This window comes from Nothobranchius furzeri, chromosome 9 (genome assembly GCF_043380555.1).
Source record: "Nothobranchius furzeri strain GRZ-AD chromosome 9, NfurGRZ-RIMD1, whole genome shotgun sequence".
Lineage (NCBI taxonomy): Eukaryota > Metazoa > Chordata > Actinopteri > Cyprinodontiformes > Nothobranchiidae > Nothobranchius > Nothobranchius furzeri.
This window is the reverse complement of record NC_091749.1, coordinates 61,869,880-61,894,253: the sequence shown is the minus strand read 5'-3', so window position 1 is coordinate 61,894,253 and position 24,374 is coordinate 61,869,880. Positions and strand designations below refer to the sequence as shown.

The 24,374-nt window shown below is 43.2% G+C and overlaps 1 protein-coding gene across 1 annotated transcript; it reads left to right on the top strand.

Annotated features, from left to right (window-relative positions):
• On the top strand, positions 1 to 21,575 carry copb1 (COPI coat complex subunit beta 1). Its single transcript, XM_015953102.3, has 22 exons — positions 1 to 157; positions 1,927 to 2,082; positions 2,320 to 2,549; positions 2,684 to 2,853; positions 2,921 to 3,035; positions 3,270 to 3,362; positions 3,452 to 3,589; positions 3,728 to 3,847; positions 6,489 to 6,596; positions 6,694 to 6,840; positions 6,953 to 7,098; positions 9,468 to 9,564; positions 9,654 to 9,814; positions 9,896 to 10,016; positions 10,098 to 10,325; positions 10,604 to 10,783; positions 13,174 to 13,318; positions 13,393 to 13,512; positions 13,598 to 13,743; positions 20,788 to 20,877; positions 21,005 to 21,160; positions 21,324 to 21,575. Exons 2-22 carry the CDS (start codon positions 1,992 to 1,994, stop codon positions 21,381 to 21,383), a joined length of 2,862 nt encoding a protein of 953 aa, XP_015808588.3. The 5' UTR covers positions 1 to 157; positions 1,927 to 1,991; the 3' UTR covers positions 21,384 to 21,575.
• The last annotated feature ends 2,799 nt before the right edge of the window (positions 21,576 to 24,374 follow it).

The window sequence follows — 24,374 nt, the reverse complement described above, 5'->3', positions numbered from 1 at the left end:
TGATGTGGCTCAGTGAGCAGTCTTCCACGTTACTAGGAAGTACCCGAGAGCCGACGGGGTAGCCCTAACACCAGGAGCTCTTCTAGTTCTTTTACTCATGCTAATATTTGAAGTTGGGAATTGAAGGCGACCGTTTGGGATAAAAGCCGTGTTTTAGGTAAGTCCTGGAGCATATTATTTTCTAACGTGAGTGGATTTATCCAGTTTTTGCTACCAGCGTTAGCAACTATCAAACGTCCTCCATTTCATTGCAAACCTGGATGAAAGCTAAAGCTACTGTTGGCTAACGGTGGCTGTTTAGCTTCCCATTTTATTTCATTATCAGCCGTGTAGACGACAAAACTAGTTTTTATTATTATTTTTTTTTACAATTCTGTCATGTGCCGCCCATCTACGTTTAGACATTCAACGCAAAGGCGATGACATTTGTGCTTAGCTACGTACTAGCTTATTTCGCTATAGCTGTAACAGCTGCTTAATTATCGTTATTTGTTACAAAACTACTGTCAAAATTAAGTGTTTAAATCATGTGGTAAGAGGCATATGATCATAAAAAATAGCATCTACCTGTGTAACTACAGCGATGACAGGTGCCCTGTAACAAACTTTAAATTTCTCATCTTTTTACAGCTGTAGGTTTTGTCATTGCCAGTTTGATCACTACAGCAAAATGTTTAAACTCTCTCATCGACTGTTTAGCAGAAATTTAAAACTTAAAGGCAACAGTCAATGTGTGAAAATCAAGGTTTGTGAATGAAGTCTTGATCAAGATGAAAACATAAATTGCACCACCTCAAGTTGTATATTTCTAATATAAACCTCTCAGTTAGATAGATTTAGCATTGAACCAGCAACCCTCCAAATAAAGCAGCCTGGCCAATTGCTACACCAATTTTAATGAAGGCTATTGATTTAATTCAATGTGTTAGTCTTTTTTGTTCATTAGGTTTCTTGCAGAAACAATGAAAAAAGTTAACTGAGGAGTTTTATACTTTTTTAAAGGTGCATTATATAGAAATTAAGTGTAGTAAAATTTGGTTACTGAAACCACTTAAAACAACTCTGGAGCTTTTTGCCGGCCGTCGTCAAATTATAATTGTCGGCGCTGCAGTATTAGCTCGCAGGAGACACAGCAACCCCACACTCACTGATGGTAAACAGTAGGGATGGACAATGTATTGATATCGGTATCGGCCGATGTTAGTCATTTTTAACATATCGTATCGGTCCGATTAAAAAAAAGAAAAAACGGGCCAATATTATCAACCAATATTTTTTCCATCTTGTCTCCATTTGTTTGCCTGTTTCAGAGGGTGAGGGGGGTGATGTGTGATTGTTTAGTCATGTGAACTGTGAATGAAATCATCTCGGAAGTGTAAATGTGTGTGTTGTGTGTTCATAATAACCTAAATTCAGCTTTAATAATTTTCATTCTATACAAAATCTGCTGATTTTAGAAGCATTGATGTCAGTGTGTCGGTATCTGCAAATATTGGTTTTTGGCCAGAACAGTGATCTTGATATTGGTATTGGCCCAAAAATGTCATATCGGTGCATTACTAGTAAACAGTAGTAACGTCCCTCCTTCCTTTGTTTTGAAAGGAGGAAAACTGACAATTCCTGCAGCCAGCTGGATATGAAACATGTTTCAGTATAACCTTCCGTCCAAAATCACTGAAACTTTAAACTCTTTTGGGATTTTCTCACTGCAAAATTCTCACTATATTCTTACATACTGCACCTTTAACTTCAAAGTGATTGCTTCTCTTATTGATTTGTTTAAATGTGACGAATGTGATGTGTTTTTGTTTCCTCACGTTGTTTCCAGCCTCTGTGTAGATGTCTTTATACTTATTTCCAACATCTTTTGTCATTCAGCATTTGTTTTATCAGCCATTTTTTAACATTTATTTTCCATATTTGCAGGTATTACACTGAAGGGAACTTTACTGGGATTCTTCTAAATCCACCCCGTCCAACAGGCAGCAAAAATGACGGCTGCAGAAAACGTTTGTTACACACTGATCAATGTTCAGTCGGACTCTGAGCCTCCTTCTGAAGTCAGCTTAAAAACAGATCTGGGTAAAATTTCTTCTTGAGATTTTACAAAACGATTTCCTTGTTAACTGTAGTAAAGATGTAAACTTTTGTAATAATTTCTGATTGTGTATAAAGTAATAATTTAACTGGGATCAAAGATTGGATCTATTCAAAACATTTTAAAACTCGTCTTCATGTAAAATGTTAGCTGAAGGCAGGTGTCGTCAGGTAGAGATTTGAACAAATGAAATGTTTTGACATAATTCTAATGTCTTCCAGAAAAGGGAGAGATCAAAGCAAAGACCGAAGCCCTGAAGAAGGTCATAATCATGATCTTGAACGGTGAGAAGTTGCCTGGACTGCTCATGACTATAATTCGCTTCGTGCTGCCACTTCAAGACCACACCATCAAGAAGCTTCTCCTTGTTTTCTGGGAGATTGTTCCTAAGACGACTCCAGATGGCAAGCTGCTTCAGGAGATGATTCTTGTCTGTGATGCTTACAGGAAGGTAAGCTGGGGAATTGTTTTTATTTTCCACATCATTTTCAGCTGGAATAATAGCTGAACAGCTAAAATGATACGTTTGTTCTCAGTACTCTTATTAAAACAAGATTGCAATAATCGTTTCTTTTTTTATTTTAGGACCTTCAGCATCCCAATGAGTTCATCCGCGGCTCCACTCTGCGTTTCCTGTGCAAGCTGAAGGAGTCTGAGCTACTTGAGCCTCTCATGCCAGCGATCCGGGCCTGCCTGGAGCACCGTCACAGCTACGTGCGCAGAAATGCAGTCCTGGCCATCTACACCATCTACAGGTACCGATATTTTCCTGTCTTGTAATCTTCTGCCAGTGCAGATCAATAATCAGCTTTTTTATTTTAGGAACTTTGAGCATCTCATCCCAGACGCTCCAGAATTGATTCATGATTTCCTCGTGAATGAGAAGGACGCCAGCTGTAAGAGAAACGCCTTCATGATGCTGATTCATGCAGATCAGGTTGGTGGACCACTGAGCTTTAGGGGTGGGAGTTTTTAGGCCTGTCGTGATTTGGTTCAATCAGGACTCAGAGGGTTGTAACGCAGTTATGAAACTATTATTACTGAATCTAGATTTTTATTCAGAAACGTTTACATCTGCTTCACGGTGCATTTAAAAATAGATTCTCCTCCCTTAGTCCTTATAACATCCGTCTAACGAATTGTTAGCTCAACTGTGTAACCCCCCCCACAGGATCGCGCTCTGGATTACCTCAGCACATGCATTGACCAGGTTCACACTTTTGGTGACATCTTGCAGCTCGTCATCGTTGAGCTGATTTACAAGGTGAGTGGGCATTTTACTAGACTAAGTCAGGCCTTTAGGGCAAAGTAGCAAACAGATTTAACATTTGAGTTCTTGTGCTCTTTGGCTAGGTTTGCCACGCTAACCCCTCGGAGCGTGCTCGATTTATTCGTTGCATCTATAACCTGCTTCAGTCCTCAAGTCCAGCTGTTAAATATGAGGCTGCTGGTACTCTTGTGACCCTGTCCAGCGCTCCCACCGCCATCAAGGTACAGCTTCACAATTTGATTTGTGGTTTTCATGTGCATCATAAGCCGGTGATACTGATGTTGCACTGCTTTTGAGTAAGTCAGCCATTCCTCTGCTTTAATGAATTCTGTGGTTTTGTTGGGGGGGGGGGACTCCAGGCTGCAGCGCAGTGTTACATCGATTTAATTATTAAAGAGAGCGACAACAACGTGAAGCTGATTGTTCTCGATCGTCTGATTGAACTGAAGGAGCATCCCACTCATGAGCGTGTGCTTCAGGTGGGTTTAGTTACAGGTGTTTAGTTTTTGTGTTGCTTTGTTTTTCAAACATTTTCACTGTCTTTTTTTTTTTTTTTTACATATTATTTAGTTTGATATTCTTAAATGTATTGAAATACTTTTAAAAAGTTTACTTCTGTCCAAAAGTTGAACTAAAGGTGACATGTTATGCAAAGCTCACCGTTTGCATCCTTTTACGCCGTCATGTGGGTCTACTGCCTCTATAAACACTCCAAACATTAAAAAAAAAGCATCCATCTATTTTTCAGTCAGTACTTGGCCAAAAACTATAACAAGCCGTTTCTAAAAGTTCCTGTTTGTGATGTCACGTTTGTAGTGATGGGTACCGAATTCGGTACTTTTTAAGGTACCGACCGAATTCCATAGTACCGACCGAGCACCGATTCACGTCGTTTCAAACGGTGCCTCGTTTCGGTACCCGTCCTTCCTAACGAGAACTTGCCTAGACAGCTGCGCATGCGCAAGAGCGTTATGTCGTCGGTCCCTGCGAGCCAGTTGTAAACAGAGCAGTATGATAGAAAGAATGCACGCTAAAGCTTGGGTCCACTTCACTAAATGTGATGGGTAACTGGGTGATGATGAAACCAGCGACAACGATCTAAGTGAGACATCCTCATCTTAATCTGCTCCGGTAGGTAAATAAAATGTTTAAGATAACGTTAGCTTGATATGTTAGCTTCCGTTTCGCTAATGGTGCGTTCACTTTCTCCTCGGAACTCCGAATTTCTGACTAGAAGAACATGAACGCGCTCTAAAGTTTGGCTTCACTTTACTAAATGCGACGGGTGATTGGGTGAAGATGAAACCAGCAACAACGATCTAAGTGTTAGGCATCATCGTTTTAATCTGCTTCAGCAGTTAAATAAACTGTTTAAGATAACGTTAGCTTGATATGTTAGCCTCCATTGCCACCGTTGTTATCAGCTAATGGTGCGTTCGCTTTCTCCTGGGAAATTCTAACTTCCCAGTAGGAAAAATCAAATGAAAAAGGACGGCAAAAGGAATGAAGATACACAGTAAATTTAGTTCACAGTAAAGATGTTTGCTTCAGTTTAATTATCAGCTTATAAAACTACAAGGACGATGTTAAAATACAAACAGTTGTATGTTATTTATCGTGATATTTATCAAATATGGTTATATGTTGAGAAAAATATATATTTAATTATAAAAGAGAATTAAAAATATTAAACACTCAAAAGTATCGAAAATTGGTACCGTTAAGTACCGGTATCGATTCGTAGGTACCGGGAATTAGTACCGGATCAATTCAAATGTCAAAGGTACCCATCCCTACACGTTTGGGGACTTTAGTGAAGATCACGTCTCACTTCTAAGAGTAGAGCTGCTGCTGGAGGAGCAGCGGTGGCTCTACTCTTAGCTCCTCCCGGATATCAGAGCTTCTTATCTTCTAGCAGCCTGACTGGGTGTATCCAGCTCCCGCTTGTTATTTAAAGTGACAGAGCTCTGAAACTGCTGAAATTGTCAGGAATACAACTGCTCAGATTGCTTTATGTGAGAGAGGTTTAGTCTAAAAAACTTCATAAACGTGTTGATAATAAACCCTAGAACTATTATAACTTCAACTGGAGCTTCACTGACAAACCAATTTTTACTTATTATTTTTGATCCATCACTCTTGAGTTTTTATGCAGGCCAAACATGTAAATAGTCTCCTACATAGGGTTCTGATTCCAAATCATCGTTTCGATTCCGGTTCCTATAGATTCTTTCAAGAGGCAGGATCCAAAAACGACATGTTTGAAATGAGCCAGCTAATTGTAGGTCTTACTCGAAATGATCTGAATTTCAACGTGATCTTTTAATTCTACGAACAATAACATCACCTTAAGTTAAACATCACTTCATCAGTCTTGGCAAGCGCGTTTGTTTACATTTTTGCTGCCGTGTACCGGGTGTGAGGGAAGGAAGGGTGGGGATGCGATGCTGCACTCAGGATCTCTACGAGCTGAAAAGTAGAAGCGAAAGGCAGGTGGTATGATCGGCTCTGAAAAGCATTGATCAGAATCAGCAGATCAGGTTTTTTTAACGGAGCTCGGCCGCAGATTCTTCTTCCGGTCGGCGGACTGGGATTCGATATAAAAACATTTCAACACGGTGCCCAACCCTACTTCTACACCTATCTCCTGCATTAGCCTCTGATAGAAAATAGACGGTGAAGGCTGTTGTTGGTTTAGCGTCCAGGAAACATCAGAGAACATCTCAACTAGTAGAAGCTAACTGCTAGCATTAGAAACTCCATCACACAGCAAAACTCCTTCAGGCGTGTGTAATTTGTGGAGGTAAAACATCAACGTTGCTGAGCAAACTTGAGTCTGTGGTAGAGTCGTGTTGCTGTTAGCCAATCAGAGGCGAGATGTCCAAATATGACATGAAATAAGACTCTAAATCCTGTCTTGCTCACCTCAACTCTGATCTAGCTCACTTCTAGTTCTTCAAACAGGCCCACTGAAGCTTCTTTTCCCTAGAGAATGACTTACAAGACATTCATACTAGACCACAGCAAATGTGCTGAAATATGAGTGGCTCTTCCTAAAGCTATTCTATATGTTGTTGGTTAAATCTAACGTTAGTTGTCACTACTTTTATCTTTATTTAGGACCTGGTGATGGACATCCTGCGTGTCCTCAGCACTCCTGACCTAGAGGTCAGAAAGAAAACCCTGCAGCTGGCTCTGGATCTTGTCTCATCTCGAAACGTCGAGGAGGTTTGTCCTACGCTGATTCGTTGGTTTCCTGCGTTGTTCCACAAAGTCCATCATAAACCTGTCGGTTAAAAAAAATCTGCATATGTTTTCGTTCCAGCTGGTGATTGTTTTAAAGAAAGAGGTGATCAAGACTAACAACGTAACGGAACATGAAGACACCGATAAGTACAGGCAGCTCTTGGTGCGCACGCTCCACTCCTGCAGCGTTCGATTCCCCGACATGGCGGCAAATGTCATACCTGTGGTGAGTTTCTTGTTGTTTTAAAACATCCCAAAAGAAAATGCCCTCAGTTGTTCTAGTCCTCCAGCAGACGCCCAGGTGCTGAGACTTGTGTGTGTGTGGGTTTAATTTAAAGCTGATGGAATTCCTGAGTGACATTAATGAGGCAGCAGCTGCAGACGTGCTGGAGTTTGTACGGGAAGCCATTCAGAGGTTCGACAACTTGAGACCCCTGATCATTGAGAAGATGCTGGAAGTGTTTCACGCCATCAAAACTGTCAAGTAAGATTTCAAAAGCACGTTTATGATTACAGCACAGAGGGCTGTGTGAATCTTTGCTTCTTGTCTAAAATCTTTAAAAAGCAGGTCAGAGTCCACTGGTGTGTAAGTAATCATTACAAAATTAGTGCTCGTTAATAAGGATTGGAAAACTGCAGGCTAAACGGAACCGAACTGCCCATTCAAGCAAAATCCATGTTTGTTGTTTTTAGCAAGTGCTGTTCTGAGACAGCGCTGATTCTTTTTCTAGATTCATGCTGCAATTCAGTTAAGATGCTGGATTATTCTTTAATTGCAACATTTATTATTTGATTTAATGAAGGTGACCCAAAGTCACACAACTGCTCTGAATCTACTGCTAGGGTTGGGCATCGAGCATCGATTGGAACCGGGACCAACTGTTAGTTTTTCCCAGAATCGTTCAAAGTGTTTTATTTCGATTCCTAGAACGCCGACCGGAAGAGGAATCCGCGGCCGTTCTCCGTGGAAAAATAAACGTGATCTGCAAATTGTGATCAACGCTTTTCAGAGCTGATCACACCAGCTGTCTGTGTGCAGCACCGAGTCCCCCCCTCCCCCCACCCATATATAAACAAACGCATCTGGCGAACTTTTACTTGTCGTCGTCGTCTTCCTCCGCTTATCCGGGTCGGGGTCGCGGGGGCAGCATCCCAACTAGGGAGCTCCAGACCGTCCTCTCCCCGGCCTTGTCCACCAGCTCCTCCGGCAGGACCCCAAGGCGTTCCCGGACCAGATTGGAGATGTAACCTCTCCAACGTGTCCTGGGTCGACCCGGGGGCCTCCTGCTGGCAGGACATGCCCGAAACACCTCCCCAGGGAGGCGTCCAGGAGGCATCCTGACCAGATGCCCTAACCACCTCAACTGGCTCCGTTCGATCTGGAGGAGCAGCGGTTCTACTCCGAGTCCCTCCCGAATGTCCGAGCTCCTCACCCTATCTCTAAGGCTGAGCCCGGCCACCCTACGGAAGAAACTAATTTTGTCCGCTTGTATCCGCAATCTCGTTCTTTTGGTCATTACCCAAAGCTCATGACCATAGGTGAGGATTGGGACATAGATCGACCGGTAAATCGAGAGCCTGGCTTTCTGGCTCAGCTCCCTCTTCACCACGACAGATCGGCTCAACGTCCGCATCACTGCAGACGCCGAACCAATCCGCCTGTCGATCTCCCGATCCCTCCTACCCTCACTCATGAACAACTCGTAATTCCTGCAGCGTAGAGGAAACTTGTTAAAATATGTCAACACGGTGGATTTAATAGAAGCTTTAAAGAACAAACTCTGGACGGTGTGAGGTGAGTTTGTCTCACTGCAGAAATAAAAACACACACGGAGCGTCAGCAGTCAGACGCAGCTGCTCACCAACACTCGTGTGTGTGTGTGTGTGTGTGTGTGTGTGTGTGTGTGTGTGTGTGTGTGTGTGTGTGTGTGTGTGTGTGTGTGTGTGTGTGTGTGTGTGTGTGTGTGTGCGCGCGTGTGCGTGTGTGTGTGTGTGTGCGCGCGTGTGCGCGCGTGTGTGTGTGTGTGTGTGTGTGTGTGTGTGTGTGTGTGTGCACGTGTGTGTGTGTGTGTGTGTGTCAGAAGGCTTTACAATAACTTGTAGAATTATTAAAGTCATCATGCTAGAGCAGCTTCTCTGTGGTGGACCACACCAGCTTCTGCCAAAATAAATAATTATAATAATAATAATAAATAACACACAAAGTTTTGAACATTTTAATTTCCTTTCTGAACTATTTCTGTTGAGAGTTTTAATGTTTAAAATCTGTTAGACTGTTACTGACAGCAGCTACATTTAAGTTTCACTTCCTGTTCTGACTGAATGCTGCTGCAGCATGGAGGTGTAGTTCTCAGTCATCCTGGACATGATCATCCTGAGAGTTTTAGCTGAAAGCAGCTGGACGTTTCTGGATATGTTGGAGACATTTAGCCTCTCATCCCAGAGACTTCTTCCAGACTTTGGTTGTGGTCAGAAACAAACACACTGGTCGTGCTGCAAGTCTTTTTCTTTTTTTCTCCATAACATGTTTTTGTCTAAATGAAGGTGATGTTGTTGTTCATAGAATTAAAATTCATGTTGAAATTAAGATTATTTCATCAAGTAGGACCTGTGGTTAGCTGGCTCATGTAAAACATGTCATGTCTTGAAAATAATCGGAATCGATAGGAACCGGAATCGAAACGAGGAATTGGAATCAGAATCGGAATCGTTCAAAATCAAACGTTGCCCAACCCTATCTGCAGCTGTGTTAAATGCTGTATGCTGGATTTTCAAACATTTGGATTTAAAAAGTCAAGGAGCAGTTTCAAGATGTTTACGTTTGTGGCTTTTGTGACGACTTCCATGTGTCAGGATTTACCGAGGAGCACTTTGGATCTTAGGAGAATACTGCTGCACCAAAGAGGACATCCAGAGTGTGATGACAGAAGTGCGCAGGTCTCTGGGAGAGGTGCGTCTATTCACTGCGGTCAGGATGATAAACGGGTCAGTTCCTTTCTTAAGGTTGGGATGATCTTACACTCGACTCTTTCTGGACAGATCCCGATAGTGGACAATGAGATCAAGAAGGAGTCAGGCGAGCTGAAACCAGAGGATGAAGTGAGCGCAGCTCCAGCTCAGAAGTTAGTGACAGAGATGGGCACCTATGTGACGCAGAGCGCCCTCAGCTCCTCCAGACCATCAAAGAAAGAGGAGGATAGGTAAGAATTACAATTTAAACATGATTTTTTTTATTAGCACAGGTTTTTTAGTTTAATCTGATCATATTTTTGTCTGAGTAGACCTCCGCTCAGAGGCTTCCTGATGGACGGAGACTTCTTTGTGGCAGCGTCGTTGGCCACCACACTAACCAAGCTGGCCCTGCGCTATGTTTCAATCGTACCAGAAAAAAAGAGGCAAAATGTAAGTTAGCATCTTCAGTTCACCGAAGGCCCGTTCACCCCCACCTCCCTGCTGATTCCTCTCATCCCCGCTCCTCTGCAGTCATTCGTCGCTGAGGCCATGCTGATAATGGTCACCGTGCTGCACCTGGGCAAGTCCTCTCTGCCCAAGAAGCCGATAACAGACGATGATGTGGACCGTATCTCGCTATGCCTGAAGGTCCTGTCAGAGCTCTCGCCACTCATGAATGACATATTCAACAAGGAGTGTCGCAGATCCCTGTCACACATGCTGACCGTCAGACTGGAGGAGGAGAAACTGTCCCAGAAGGTAACGACAGCTGATGCACTCGTACAGGAAGTGAACCAAAACATTTTTAATCTCAGTTTCTGTTCCTGTTACTTCTTTTGAACTAGTTGTAGTAATTATTTGTTTTTTTATTTTTATGCTAGAAAATTAAATAGATTTTCTGGGAGTAAGGATGTGTAGAATGTGCTAATAGGCCGTACACATTCTCAGCCTTTCATTTTGAATGAGTTTGTGTCTCAACACTTGGCCTGTACTGTAAATGTCCGCAAAGGTGTTGACTTTTCTGATTCTGACCCCAGAAAGAATCTGAGAAACGGAACGTGACGGTGCAAGCAGACGACCCCATCTCCTTCATGCAGCTGACCGCCAAAAATGAGATGGCCTCTAAGGAGGACCAGTTCCAGCTCAGTCTGCTGGCTGCGATGGGGAACACTCAGAGGAAGGAAGCTGCCGACCCTCTTGCTTCAAAACTCAACAAGGTACACCACAAACCCCAAAGATGAAGCTAAAGACTGATTTGCTCTTTTACAGCAGAGGGCGCTGCTGTGTTTGCAGAGAAGGAAAGCAGAAATATTTAATTCCAAATAAGTCAGAATTCAGTAGTAAAACTTTGTGGGTTTTCTTTCTTTCTTTCTTTCTCTCTGTCTCTCTCTCAGTTCAGTTCAGTTGAACAGTTTAGTTAATTAAGCAAATCATTAAAAAGTTTCCTCTATAAGGAACTCAGCAGGTCGCATCGAGTCACTGTCTTGTGTCAGAGTCTACAGCAATCCTCATACTAAGCAAGCATGTAGCGACAGTGGAGAGGAAAACTCCCTTTTAACAGGAAGAAACCTCCAGAGTATCCTGGCTCAGTACAAGCAGCCGTCCACCACGACTCACTGGGGATCGAGAAGAGAGAGCAGAAAAAATAAAGTTAACAGCTGAAATAGCAGGAAATAATACAGTCCATCCATCCATTTTCATCCGCTTATCCGGAGTCGGGTCGCGGGGGCAGTAGCCTAAGGCGAGAGGCCCAGACTTCCCTCTCCCCAGCCACTTGGGCCAGCTCCTCTGGGAAAATCCCAAGGCGTTCTCTGGCCAGGTGAGAGGCGTAGTCCCTCCACCGTGTCCTGGGTCTACCTTTAGGCCTCCTCCCGGTTGGACGTGCCCGGAAAACCTCACCAGGGAGGCGTCCAAGAGGCATCCTGACCAGATGCCCAAGCCACCTCAACTGACTCCTCTCGATGTGGAGGAGCAGCGGGTCTACTCCGAGCCCCTCCCGCATGACCGAGCTTCTCACCCTATCTCTAAGGGAGAGCCCAGCCACTCTTTGGAGAAAACTCATTTCGGCCGCTTGTATCCGCGATCTCGTTTTTTCGGTCACTACCCAAAACTCGTGACCATAGGTGAGGGTAGGAACGTAGATCGACCGGTAAATCGAGAGCTTTGCCTTCTGACTCAGCTCTCTCTTCACCACGACAGACCGGTACAACGCCCGCATCACTGCAGATGCAACACCAATCCGCCTATCAATCTCACGCTCCAATTTTCCCTCACTCGAGAACAAGACCCCGAGATACTTCAACTCCTCCACTTGGGGCAGGACCTCATCTCTGACCCAGAGAAGGCATTCTACCCTTTTCTGAATCAAGACCATGGTCTCGGAATTAGAGGAGCTGATTCTCATCCCAGCTGCTTCACACTCGGCTGCAAACCGCTCCAGCGAAAGCTGAAGATCACGTTCTGATGAAGCCAACAGGACCACATCATCTGCAAAAAGCAGAGACCTGATCCTCAGGCCACCAAAACTGATGCCCTCCACACCTTGGCTGCACCTAGAAATCCTGTCCATAAAGGTTATGAACAGAATCGGTGACAAAGGGCAGCCTTGGCGGAGTCCAACTCTCACTGGGAACGAGCCCGACTTACTGCCGGCAATGCGGACCAAGCTCTGACACTGGTCATACAGGGACCTAACAGCCTGTATCAGAGGGCCTGGTACTCCATACTCCCGGAGTACCCCCCACAGGGCCCCCCAAGGGACACCGTCAAACGCCTTCTCCAAATCCACAAAACACATGTAGACTGGTTGGGCAAATTCCCACACACCCTCCAGGATCCCCCTAAGGGTAAAGAGCTGGTCCCGTGTTCCACGGCCAGGACGAAAACCACATTGCTCCTCCTGAATCTGAGGTTCAACAATCCGATGTCCCTCCTCTCAAGAACCTGTGAATAGGCCTTACCAGAAAGGCTCAGGAGTGTGATCCCCCTGTACTTGGAACACACCCTGCGGTCCCCCTTTTTAAATAAGGGGACCACCACCCCGGTCTGCCAGTCCAGTGGGACTGCCCCTGACGTCCATGCAATATTGCAGAGCCGCGTCAGCCAACACAGCCCCACAACATCCTCCGTCCCATAGGCTCATGCAAATTCAATCAAGTGGCACAGTTAAAGAGCAGATTGTTGAAGTAGTAGAGTGTGGAAAGTGGTCAGTATGTCCTCCAGCAGTCTAAGCCTATAGCAGCATAACTACAGAGATAACTCTGGATAACCTAGCCTTTTAGATGGAGGCATGTTGGAGGCAGGGCAAGGGAGAGCGGTCTTTACCGACTGTACACTCCACCTCCCTCTACTCCCCCACTTGTCCAGATCTGGGCTAACATCAGATTTTAACCATAGGCCCTATCAAATAAAAATGTTTTAAGCCTATTCTTAAAAGTAGACAAGGTGACTGCCTCACGGACTAAAGCTGGGAGCTGGTTCCACAAGAGAGGAGCCTGATAGCTAAAAGATCATTTTCATTCTTCTTTGCTACTTCAGGGCTCTTACAAATGTTTAGCCTTTGAAACATGCCTGGTGACATGTAAACTTAACATTGTTTGAAAACCAGGTGACCCAGCTGACAGGATTCTCAGACCCAGTGTACGCTGAAGCCTACGTTCATGTGAACCAGTATGACATTGTGCTGGACGTGCTGGTGGTCAACCAGACTAGTGATACGCTGCAGAACTGCACCCTGGAGCTGGCCACTTTGGGTGAGTTTATTTTCCACCTTCATTTCTCTCATTTGTGTTGCTCTCTCACTAAACAGAGCTTTTCTGCTCTGCAGGGGACCTCAAGTTAGTTGAAAAGCCTTCTCCCCTAACTCTGGCCCCTCATGACTTTGCAAACATCAAAGCTAATGTCAAGGTGGCTTCTACTGAGAATGGCATCATATTTGGCAACATCGGTAATATAGTTATTAATTTGTCTTATCAGCATAATTCAAATCATTTTATTTATATTTTTGTAATCAAATTGATTTCTTCCTCTAGTCTATGACGTGTCTGGAGCTGCTAGCGACAGGAACTGTGTTGTCCTCAGCGACATCCACATTGACATCATGGACTACATCCAGCCAGCCTCCTGCACAGACGCCGAATTCAGACAGATGTGGGCAGAGTTTGAGTGGGAAAACAAGGTCACTTTAGCTTTTCAATTTTGCTACAAATCATCCATCTTGCTTCAAAACAGCGCCCTTTCATGAATTTTTTTTTTTTTTTTTTTTTTTTTAAGAAATCCGTAAAGGTGATCGTCTTTCGTCGTTCTGTGATCTAAAGTAGTTCTTCTTTTTCTGGCTAAGCCCACCCTCCGTCCCACAGAGGCTCATGCAAATTCAATCAAGTGGCGCTCAGCGTTAGCTGTTAGCGTTGGACATCTGCTTATGCACTGATGTCACTGCGTGTGCACACGTTTCCTCGAGTATCTAGACTGATGCAGAGTCTGTAAGTCTTAAGTGTGTGTGCCACTGGCTACTTTATAGGGTACTGCAACAAGTATATCAGTAATTGTGTGACTACGTGATCCATCAGGACCAGATGTAAATCAGATCAGAAGTTAGGATCAGCTCACATGAGTAAGTGACAGAGGCAGGATGAGATGAGGATGTTGGTACCAGTATGGAGTATAATATAACAAATAATAACAATTCATACAACAAATATCAAGGAATGACCATTTGCAGATATCAAACTACATTCATATCAATTATCAATAGAATTCCATTAATCTTGTAGCACATGGTTGACGGCAACTTAAAACTCCAGCAGACTCAAGGACCAATGAAATTGATCCTAAAGAGTGAGTCCAGTGTCCTTGAGGGGGAGGGGGGGGGGGATTGTGAAGGAAGTGATTGGGGTAATCGCGGCCCGCTGTTTAATGACGGTGGCTACAGGAGCCTCCTACCAGCCCAACAGTGATGGAAAGGGTCCGATTCAAACCTCCTGGCTTGATTCAGGGCTTCTAGGCTTGCGGCCTAAAGTCTAGTGGGTAGCTCGCCATTCAAAGAGAAAAGACCTGGTCTGAAAGAACAGGACCAGGTGGTAAAGAGGTCATAGTGCACTAACATATCATCATCATCATCCAAATGAGCTCAGAATTGTTCCATATATTGTACAATACGTCATCCAAAAATAAAACATAAAAATTGTGCAACTCTCAGTTATTATCACATTGGATTGATTAAATGTACCCAAATAAGTCATTCAGATAACAATGAGTTCATCATTAACATCCAAAGCACAATCAAAGAGCATTTAAAGTGTATTAATATTTTAAAGTGAGAGTCGAGGTGTGGGTGGAGATGTATTTCATCCACTATTTCATCCACACTTCCTGTTAGGAAAACACTTCTGAAAGAGGCGTCGCCTGGCAGACCAAGAAAGCGGCACTGAGGCAGTGGTAGACCCCCCACCCCCACGTGTGCTGTCATAGTTTACAAGTCTAAGAACGATTTGTTAACGAGCGTGTGGACGCAAGCACATACTCACACAAGACTTACTGCTCAGGAGAAAAGCAGACACAGATTCTGCAGCATTCTGGAGGATTTCCTGTTAAACGCGATCATTAGATGAAAAGGGGAGGAGGGCATTTTTTTCAAGGAGGCGAGCGGCTCTGAGGGCTAATGTGTCATATCGGCAGGTGGGTGGCTGAGCCAGGTGGAGGTGCGGCTGCCTCACCTGGAGACCAGTGCAGTGCAGCCACGTAGTCATTTGCCGACAACATCACGTTTTTCGGCATAGTCATCAACCACAGCTGATTCTACATAAATGTGGAGCAGAGTTTTAACCTGAAGATGGAGATAGAATTATGGTTTGGGGCTGAAATGTTCAATTTAAAGTAAGTTGCACTAAACTGCCACACTAATGATTACACTGTACAGCGCCATTAGACACTTGTCTATACAGGTTATCAGCAAAAAAGTTAATTTAGGCATTACCGTACTTGCACTTTAAATAGCACCGTACATAATAACTCACTACAGAATAAACACATATTTTTTGCCATGATACTCAGTTTAACAACTAGAAAATCAACCACACTCAACACACAATTAAAAAAGTATTTGCCTTTAGTTACTTAAGAGGTTTTAGGGAAATCACAATAACACAGGCTAATCAGCCAAAATGCATCAGTACTGAAAGTTTAAGCTAATCAATTCAAATTCAAAAATACTTTATTAATCCCTGAGGGAAATTCAACTGTTTCAGTACACAATTCCAAGATCAGACATACATACATAGACACATGACAAGAATTGGTGACTGTGCTCATTTGCAACACGAGTCGCGCTACCGTTATAGATCAAGAGGGTTTATATCATCATCATCATCACCTTTATTTATAAAAGCACTTTACAGACATATATTATGTCACCAAGGTGCTGAACAAGACTAAACTGAAAAAGATAAAAACAAAGAATATATAGGAAACCAAATAAAAAAATAAAAAACAGCAAAATACAAAACATCAGTTAACACACAGATTTTAAAGCCAGATTATAATAATGGGTCTTCAGCGCCTTCTTAAAAACCTCTACTGATGTGGAGAGTCGCCCAGATAATGGAAGATCATTCCATAATTTCGGGCCTGCTACCGAAAATGCCCTGTCTCCACTTGTTTTGAGCCTAGTTGCAGGGACTAGAAGCATATGGTGACTCTCTGAGCGGAGCGAACGACTAGGTATATATGGCTGTAACAAGTCAGATAAATATTCTGGTGCCATCCCATTCAATGCCTTAAAAACCAATAAAAGAATTTTAAAACACACTCTAAAAGCGACCGGTAACCAGTGCAGATCTGCCAGGGTGGGTGTCACATTATGAGGATAGTCAGGGGGAGGGGAAAAAAGGCACTTCAGAGTTACCCCCGACAGAGAGGATAGCTTTGCTATGCAAAAAAAAAAACCACCTCAGACAGATATGCACACAGACTTTGGACGATACACAATGTTATAAGCCATCTTCCCAAGCTAGCCTAACTCTTCAACAGATGTTACGTCTCAGGGTTGACTTGCATTTCTATTTGCGTGGGCGTGACACCAGCCACTCTTTAAAATGCCCTCACTCTTGTAGGAGCTGATTAGCAATCACTGCTAACCTAGATTCTGATTCTGGCAAAACCAACTTTATGCAGCTCAAGGGAGACTCAGTTTACTCACAATCCATGTCCATGAAGCTTATGTACACTTCAGGTTAAGACTCTTGCCAGCTGTTCCTTTTATGCTGCGGAGACAACTGACTTTACCTGTAGCCTAGGATGGAGGAAACACATATCAGTTACACCTTGGGATGGCATTTACAACCAGCATCTCACCTTTGCTCGGTTACCGACAGGAAGAGACCCCACTCATAAATCCTTTTTTCATTCCTTGAATTCGAGGAACTAGGTTTTATTTCACAAAGATGAAAAAAGAATAATAATCCAAACGAAACCCCGACAAAGCGGGTTAAAAAGTGAAACAACTCGTTGCCAATAAACCGAGTTATAGCAAAGTTGAGCTGAATAAGCTCTCCAAAAATGACACTAGGTCAGATTATCACAGAAAAAAAGCTCAAAGCAAAAGCTTCCTTCTTTCCATCTCTGTACCTCACACACTCTTCCCATCAAAGGCCAACTCTCTTAAAAACTCTCAAAAGCCTTTGTCCAAAAAGCTCAGTCCATGACTGACTGACTCTCACTCATCCCATCAAGCTCAACTCTTGCCCAATATCTTCCTTGTATTTACTCAGTCCCCCCTCCCTCACAGTCATTTCTTTGTTTGCTGCTTCAGACTTCAGACTTCCTGGTCACGTGTTCCTCCTCTTCTTGTTACTTCTCCAACGGCCCCGAAGAGACCATAAATCTTGGATGTCATGATGTCACCTTTTCTTCTGCCAGTCTTCATCCGTTCACTTGTTTCTTCTTCTCGGCGCCTCCTGCAGGCTTTCCTCTCCTCCTTTGGGATTACATCACCTCCTCTCGTAGCCATTGGTCAGCAGAGGGAGACGTGTGGTTACCCCTCCCTTTTCTTCTGCCCAGGATCAAATGGTCATCTCCAGCATTAGCTGGACAAAATGTCTTATTTATATGGTTATAGCATCTTGACCAACTCCACAGAGGATAAAAGATAACATACATGCTTATTCCCAACATCTGTTCAGGTCAAAATATGTTATATCCACAACATGAATCATTTAACCATATCAGCAGAGGGAAGGCACATCACTAATTTAAGACATCACAGTTCAGGCGGCTACTGCCTGGACACACACACACAAACATAAGAGAAGGTAACAGGCCTTTAGCTTGGTTTCACACACACACGGATACATCTTGTAGAGCCTAGAATTGATTTCACATAATGAGACATAATCCAGACTTAATTCCATACATTAACAAGTCTGATTATACTCCATACAACACACAACATAAGTGTCCACTAGGTGGGGAGGTAGGGTTTGGACTCTCCTCACTTCAGAGCGTGCAGCCGCAACAGCAGCACTCATCACCTCCGTTTGGACAGGGGAGGGAGATAATGGGTTAGAGAGCACATTGAATCCTAGATACGGTTCCACGGCCTTCACCGGTCACAGTCCCGCCAGGCTGGGAAATGGAGAAAGAGTTTCCAAAGCGACAGCAGCATTCCACATTTCTTCTGAGGGGAGTTTTCCCTTCAGCCTCACAGGCTTCAAGGGCACCAGATTCAGATAACAAGAATTGTTTTGGGTACAGGCAGAGATCATTTCCTCTCTGCCTTAGAGTTCTGTCGGTCTTCAACCCCTCCAGGTCCAATAATGGCATTATCAAATTATTCCAATCCGTGCTGATCCGTCAACTCTCTCCTTGATCGAATCAACCTTCTGTGCCAGAGCCTGAGTCTCAGCCAAAGTTCCAAGCTTACGACTCATCTCGACAATTATATGAGTTTGTGAGTTTACAGCACGATGCATTCCATCCCTGAACTCCGGGATTAAGCCAATGTTCCTCGAATGCTCATTAATTTTCCGGTATGCCAGGTAACTGCTCAGGCCTAACAGCAGGAAGCCCGACACCAAAAAAACAAATATCCAACCATCTTAGGAATCCTCTACAGACAGTTGAGACAGGCAGATCAAGTTCCACTGTTTCCAGGAGTCCAAGATATACCCAGCTGGCACTGTCCCAGAGGGGCATCCAGGAGCCCCTTCTCCTGTTCTCGTCGTTGAAAAGATTTTGCCAATTGCATTGAGAAACCAACTGACCAGATCCATGTTTAATAATTTCCAGTTTCCAGAAAAAAAAATGCAGAGAAGTGCAGTGCACAGGCAGACAGGACAGAGAGCCTTGGGAGGAGCAGGGAGGGAGAGGAGAAAAAAGCGTCTGTACTCTCCAAGAGCTGGAAGAAGCCTATGTAAATCAATGGGAGACGCTAACGACAAACAACTCACTATTTCCGTCATTTTAAAAACATCTCCACGCTCTTTCCTATGTGTCCAAGTAACAGTAGTTGGCTCTTTAAACAAACAGTCAACAGTTTCACTACTCGGAACGACGTGAAAACGGAAAATATAACAATACACCGATCTGTAGCAACTCCTTTCTCTGTGTCTCCTCGTGCTTACCGATAGCGTCTGGCTGTCAGCTATTAATCCTACTGATTGGCTCAGATCCAGCCACGTGACCAGCAACGTCAAAGACGTACCGGCTAATTTATTAGAGACTGGCAGAAAAAGGAGACCAGACCCGGACCCAGCATTTAACAACTGGGTTACACCACACCAGTCCAACTGCTCGTTAACGCAAATTACTAATCAGCTATCACATGGTGGCAGCTCGGTGCATTTAGGCATGTTGACATGGTCAAGACGATTCGCTGCAGTTCAAACCGAGCTTCAGAACGAGGAAGAAAGGTGATTTAAGTGACTTTGAATGCGGCATGGTTGTTGGTGTCAGATGGGCTGGTCTGAGTATTTCAGAAACTGCTGATCTTCTGGGATTGTCACGCACAACCATCTCTACGGTTTACAGAGAATGGTCCGAAAAGGGAAAACATCCAGGTTCTGTGGGTGAACATGATTTGTTGATTCTAGAGGAGAAGTGCCTGACTGGTTCGAGCTGATATAAAACAAAAGTAACTCAAATAACCACTCGTTACAACCAAGGTATGCAGAAGAGCATCGCTGAACACACAACATGTCAAACCTTGAGGCAGATGGGCTACAGCAGCAGAAGACCACACCAGGTGCCACTTCAGTCAGCTAAGAACAGGAAACTGAGGCTACAATTCACACAGGCTCACCATAATTGGACAAGATTGGAAAAATGTTGCCTGGTCTGAGTCTCGATTTCTGCTGCAACATTCGGATGGTAGGGTCAGAATTAGGTGTCAACAACATGAAAGCATCGATCCATCCTGCCTTGTATCAATAGTTCAGGCTGCTGGAGGTGTTGTAGTGGTGTGGGGGACATTTTCTTGGTACACTTTGTGTCCCTTAGTACTAACTGTCGTCATCGTTGCAATGCCACAGCCTACCTGAGTATTGTTGCTGACCATGTCCATCCCTGTATGACCACAGTGTACCCATCTTCTAATGGCTACGTCCAGCAGGATAATGCCCCATATCATAAAATTGAGTCAACTCAGACTGTTTTTTTGAACTTGATAATTAGTTCACTTTATTCACATGACCTCTACAGTCACCAGATCTCAATTCAAAAGAGCAGCTTTGGAATGTGGTGGAACGGGTGATTCGCATCATGGATGTGCAGCTGACAAATCTGCAACAACTGTGTGATGCTGCCATGTCAGTATGGACCAAAATCTCTGAGGATGTTTGCAGTACCTTGTTGAATTCATGCCACGATGGATTAAGGCAGATCTAAAGGCAAAAGGGGGTCCAACCCAAAACTAGGAAGATGTATCCAATAAAGTGGCCAGCACGTGTATCTATATGTGTTGAATGAGGATAATAATTGTAAAACGATGGTTTTTTTTTATCTCTGTTAGAAGGTATGACGTGCACGTTCACGAATGGGAGACTGTGCTTCCAGCCGTAATCATGATGCAGGGGGGGGGGCTTAATGTTCAATATGTTTTCCACCTCTAGATGGTGCCATCTGACAAAACTCTGGATTTCTGCTTTAAAAGTCTGTGAAAAACATTTCTGCAAAAAGATGTAAGAAAAAAACAACCTTGAATAAAAATGTTTTTGTTTTTTTATTACAGGTAACCGTGAACACCAACATCATTGATCTGAATGAGTACCTTCAGCACATCCTCAAGTCCACTAACATGAAGTGTTTGACTCCTGAAAAGGTGCATTTTATTTTAGCTGAATGATAAAACACTACGTTCCCAGTATCTTTATCTTTTTCAGGTGAATATATTTTTATGAAGCAGTATTGTAACCAAGTCCTTTCCCATTTTTCTTCTCACTATCCAGGCGCTCTCCGGCTTCTGCGGCTTCATGGCTGCCAACCTTTACGCCCGTTCGATCTTCGGAGAAGATGCCCTGGCTAATGTCAGCATTGAGAAACCCATCCACCTGGGGCCCGACGCACCTGTCACCGGACACATACGCATCAGAGCCAAAAGTCAGGTGGGTCACAGCTGCTGCTGCTGCTTCTAAAGGCTGGCCTGAATTAATTTGTCCTGAATATAGGCAGCACAGCAAATGCATCTCTGCAACATAGTTATCGGATAGCTCACAGGAAAAACATGAAAAGCTAACATTAGATCTAATTTGATCGCATTTGTTGCAGGGAATGGCTCTGAGCCTGGGTGACAAGATCAACCTCTCCCAGAAGAAGTCAAATTTCTGAAACAGCTGCTGTTCTGTTGTCACCTATCTCCTCATCATCACAATTAAAACAGCTACTTCTTCTTTTGTCCCATCTGGTATTGTATTTTTGTTTTGTTTTTTGTACATCTCCTTATTCCTAAATGCTACATTTCTGCAGTCTTCTCGCTCTGTTCATCTTAATTTTCAATAAACACGTGTATTAAAACGGAAACTGCCTCTGGTTTAGTAATTGTGTAAAGCTCTTTATAAAAATCCTAAGGATTTTGTTGCTGTGGCCCTTTAAGTGAAGGGGACTCTGAGTCTAGCTCCATATCTCCAGGTACTAATTAGAATTCCTCACATTCCTCTTGTGATACCTCACACAGCATGAGACTGATTGGAGTCTGTTCTGTCCATCCTAAACTGATTCCAAAACATCCACTAAACTCATTGTGATGATTTATTATTCAAGTGATCAGCAAGTTCACCCTTGATAGTGAGCTGGAGTTGTATTAGAACAGGTGTGAATGTTCTACTTGCTGCTTGTTTATAATTTATGGGTAAAGGAACGTTTCTGGGAACTGGCCGATCTGAAGGGTCACAACCTTAGTCGTACATTTACAATATCTAGGGGATCAGCCCCACCCTCCCCCACTCGGGGCATTAGATAAGGGCAGCAAGGTTTCTTTAAGGTTAGAACTTCAGCTGTGTAAATAAACAACGGGCTGTCGGCAGCCGTCCATCTACTGTGTAAATTGTGTGGTCTGTTGATTCAGAGTAGAAGTCGGTGAGGGTAAAGCGTGGCAATCAGAAAGCTGCTGTAAGGATAGGGCCTTGGTTTATTTTTATAGTTAATACTCTCACCTCTTAATCCTTATAACTTAAATAGGTCCTTAACAGATAAACTATTTTTAAACAGATTTTTGAAAATTACTGGTCTTCAACCTCCCATCATCCTATCGGGTGACCCCCTCCAGGAAGGGACGTTTGAGCAGGGTTGATGGTTGATCCCTTGGGGTCCACATGGCAGGGGTGAGGTGGTGCTCACTCCTCAATTATCAAAAACACCTGGGGTCCACTGGACACCATTAGGAATGCAGGTGGGTTGAGAAAAACAAACAAACACTACAAATTAATCCAAAACTGAACAGAGGGCTTGCTGCGGCTAGCCTGGCAACGCTCCATTGACGGTTCTCAGTTGTGGAGCGGGTTCTGCTGTTGTCTTTCAAACGATCTCCACATGCTACTGGACAATGAACAACGTGGCGTACTCACCGCAACAGAAGTCGGCCTATCTGCTCCTGATTCTAGTAAAGCCCAAGTCCAAATAGTCCAAAATTGATGTAAAAGCCCTTTCAACACTGAACACGGTAGGGTTATGCAGGCTGAACATGAAAATAGTCTCCTACACCTATCTCCTGCATTAGCTTCTGGTAGAAAATGGATGGTGAAAATCTAGGATTAGAAAATCCCAACAGATCTACATCACACCGTCAGTTAACATTCATGGGCTTGCCCATCTTTACTCGCGATGGGGAAGGCTGTGTGTTTAGCGTCCAGGAAACAGCAGAGACCGTGTCCGTGTCGGCTAGGAGAAGCTAACCGTTAGCTTTAGCAACTTCACCACATGGGAGAACTCCTTTAGGTGTTATTTGTGGAGCTAAAACATCAACATCACAGAGCAAACAGTGATAGAGTTGTGTTGCTGTTAGTCAATCAGAGGCAAGATCTCCAAATATCAGCAAGTAATACACCAAATCCGTGATCTGAAGCTACTTTCTCCTCTGGCTGAATTCTGTGCTGAAACAGGCGCACCAGAGCTTCTTCCCCCCCCCCAGAGAACAACTCACAAGGCATTCCTTCCCACTAGAGACCACTGCAAATCTATATAAGAGTGAAGGGCCTGTTTAATTTAATGTCTTCTTCTGTTTGTATAATTATTTGTAATACTAAGGAAGCCATAAATTTGTTAGATCATACTTTGCTAAACTTGCTTCTGTGCCTAAGTTTGTTTTTAATTATTTTGAATGCTTGTTTTTTTGTTTGATTTTTTTTTTATTTTTACAGTAGCTATTTGAATTTAAACACACTAGTTAAGATGCTGTGTGAAGATACAGTATGTCCATTCCTGATGTATAGGTAAAATAATTGCATAATAAAGATGGAAATCAAAAATTAAAACCTTCATTTTTCTCGTGTACCTTTGGTCCACTGGGTGGCGCTCATCAGTAAAATTGAACATAATTTATAACCTCATGCTACATGATGACATGCAATCAGTCCTTTTATCCAACTCGGTCCTTAATATCAGGTAAATGGGTTTCTGTTCTCTCTTCTACACTCAACACAAAACTTGTAACTGTCAATAAAACAAAACCAGGTCATTTTTTCATTTCAGCTTTGTTGAGACAGATATAAATGCATACTTTTCAAAAATAAACAACAACTGTACACTGAGTAAATAATTCCTTAGATTTAAAAACTAATATCTAGCATGCATTATTATGTTAATAGAAATGCACCCATTCTGGTTTCACAGGCCAATACTGATGTCCTGTTCTTGCACATCTCTGACCTGCTGATAAAGATTCTTATTTATCTCAACTAATTTTCTTTTTATTGAATTGAAAGTTAGTACTTTGGAAGTAAAAAGTACCTTGCTGGAGATCAGTTATTAATTGCAGAAAGTTTTATGCTGATCGGCTGATCACAGAACTAAATGTTAACTAAATGTTAACTAAATATTAACCATGTGCAGCGCAGCTTTTTAGACATGGGGATTTTCTTAACCCTTTGATGCATAATGGTCACTACAGTGGACAGGTACTCAAAATTGTTATTTATTTATTTTTGCTATAAGCACAGCTGTTGAAGACTTTATTGCATGTGAGCCCCTCCATTTGGACTTCAGTAAGTCAAGCCAAAATATTTCATGGTCAGAATGCACGCTGTCCACCAAGGTGGATATGTAATAAATTATTTGTAAATTAACAAAATGTTACAAAAAATATTTGTTGAAATTTGTTTAATT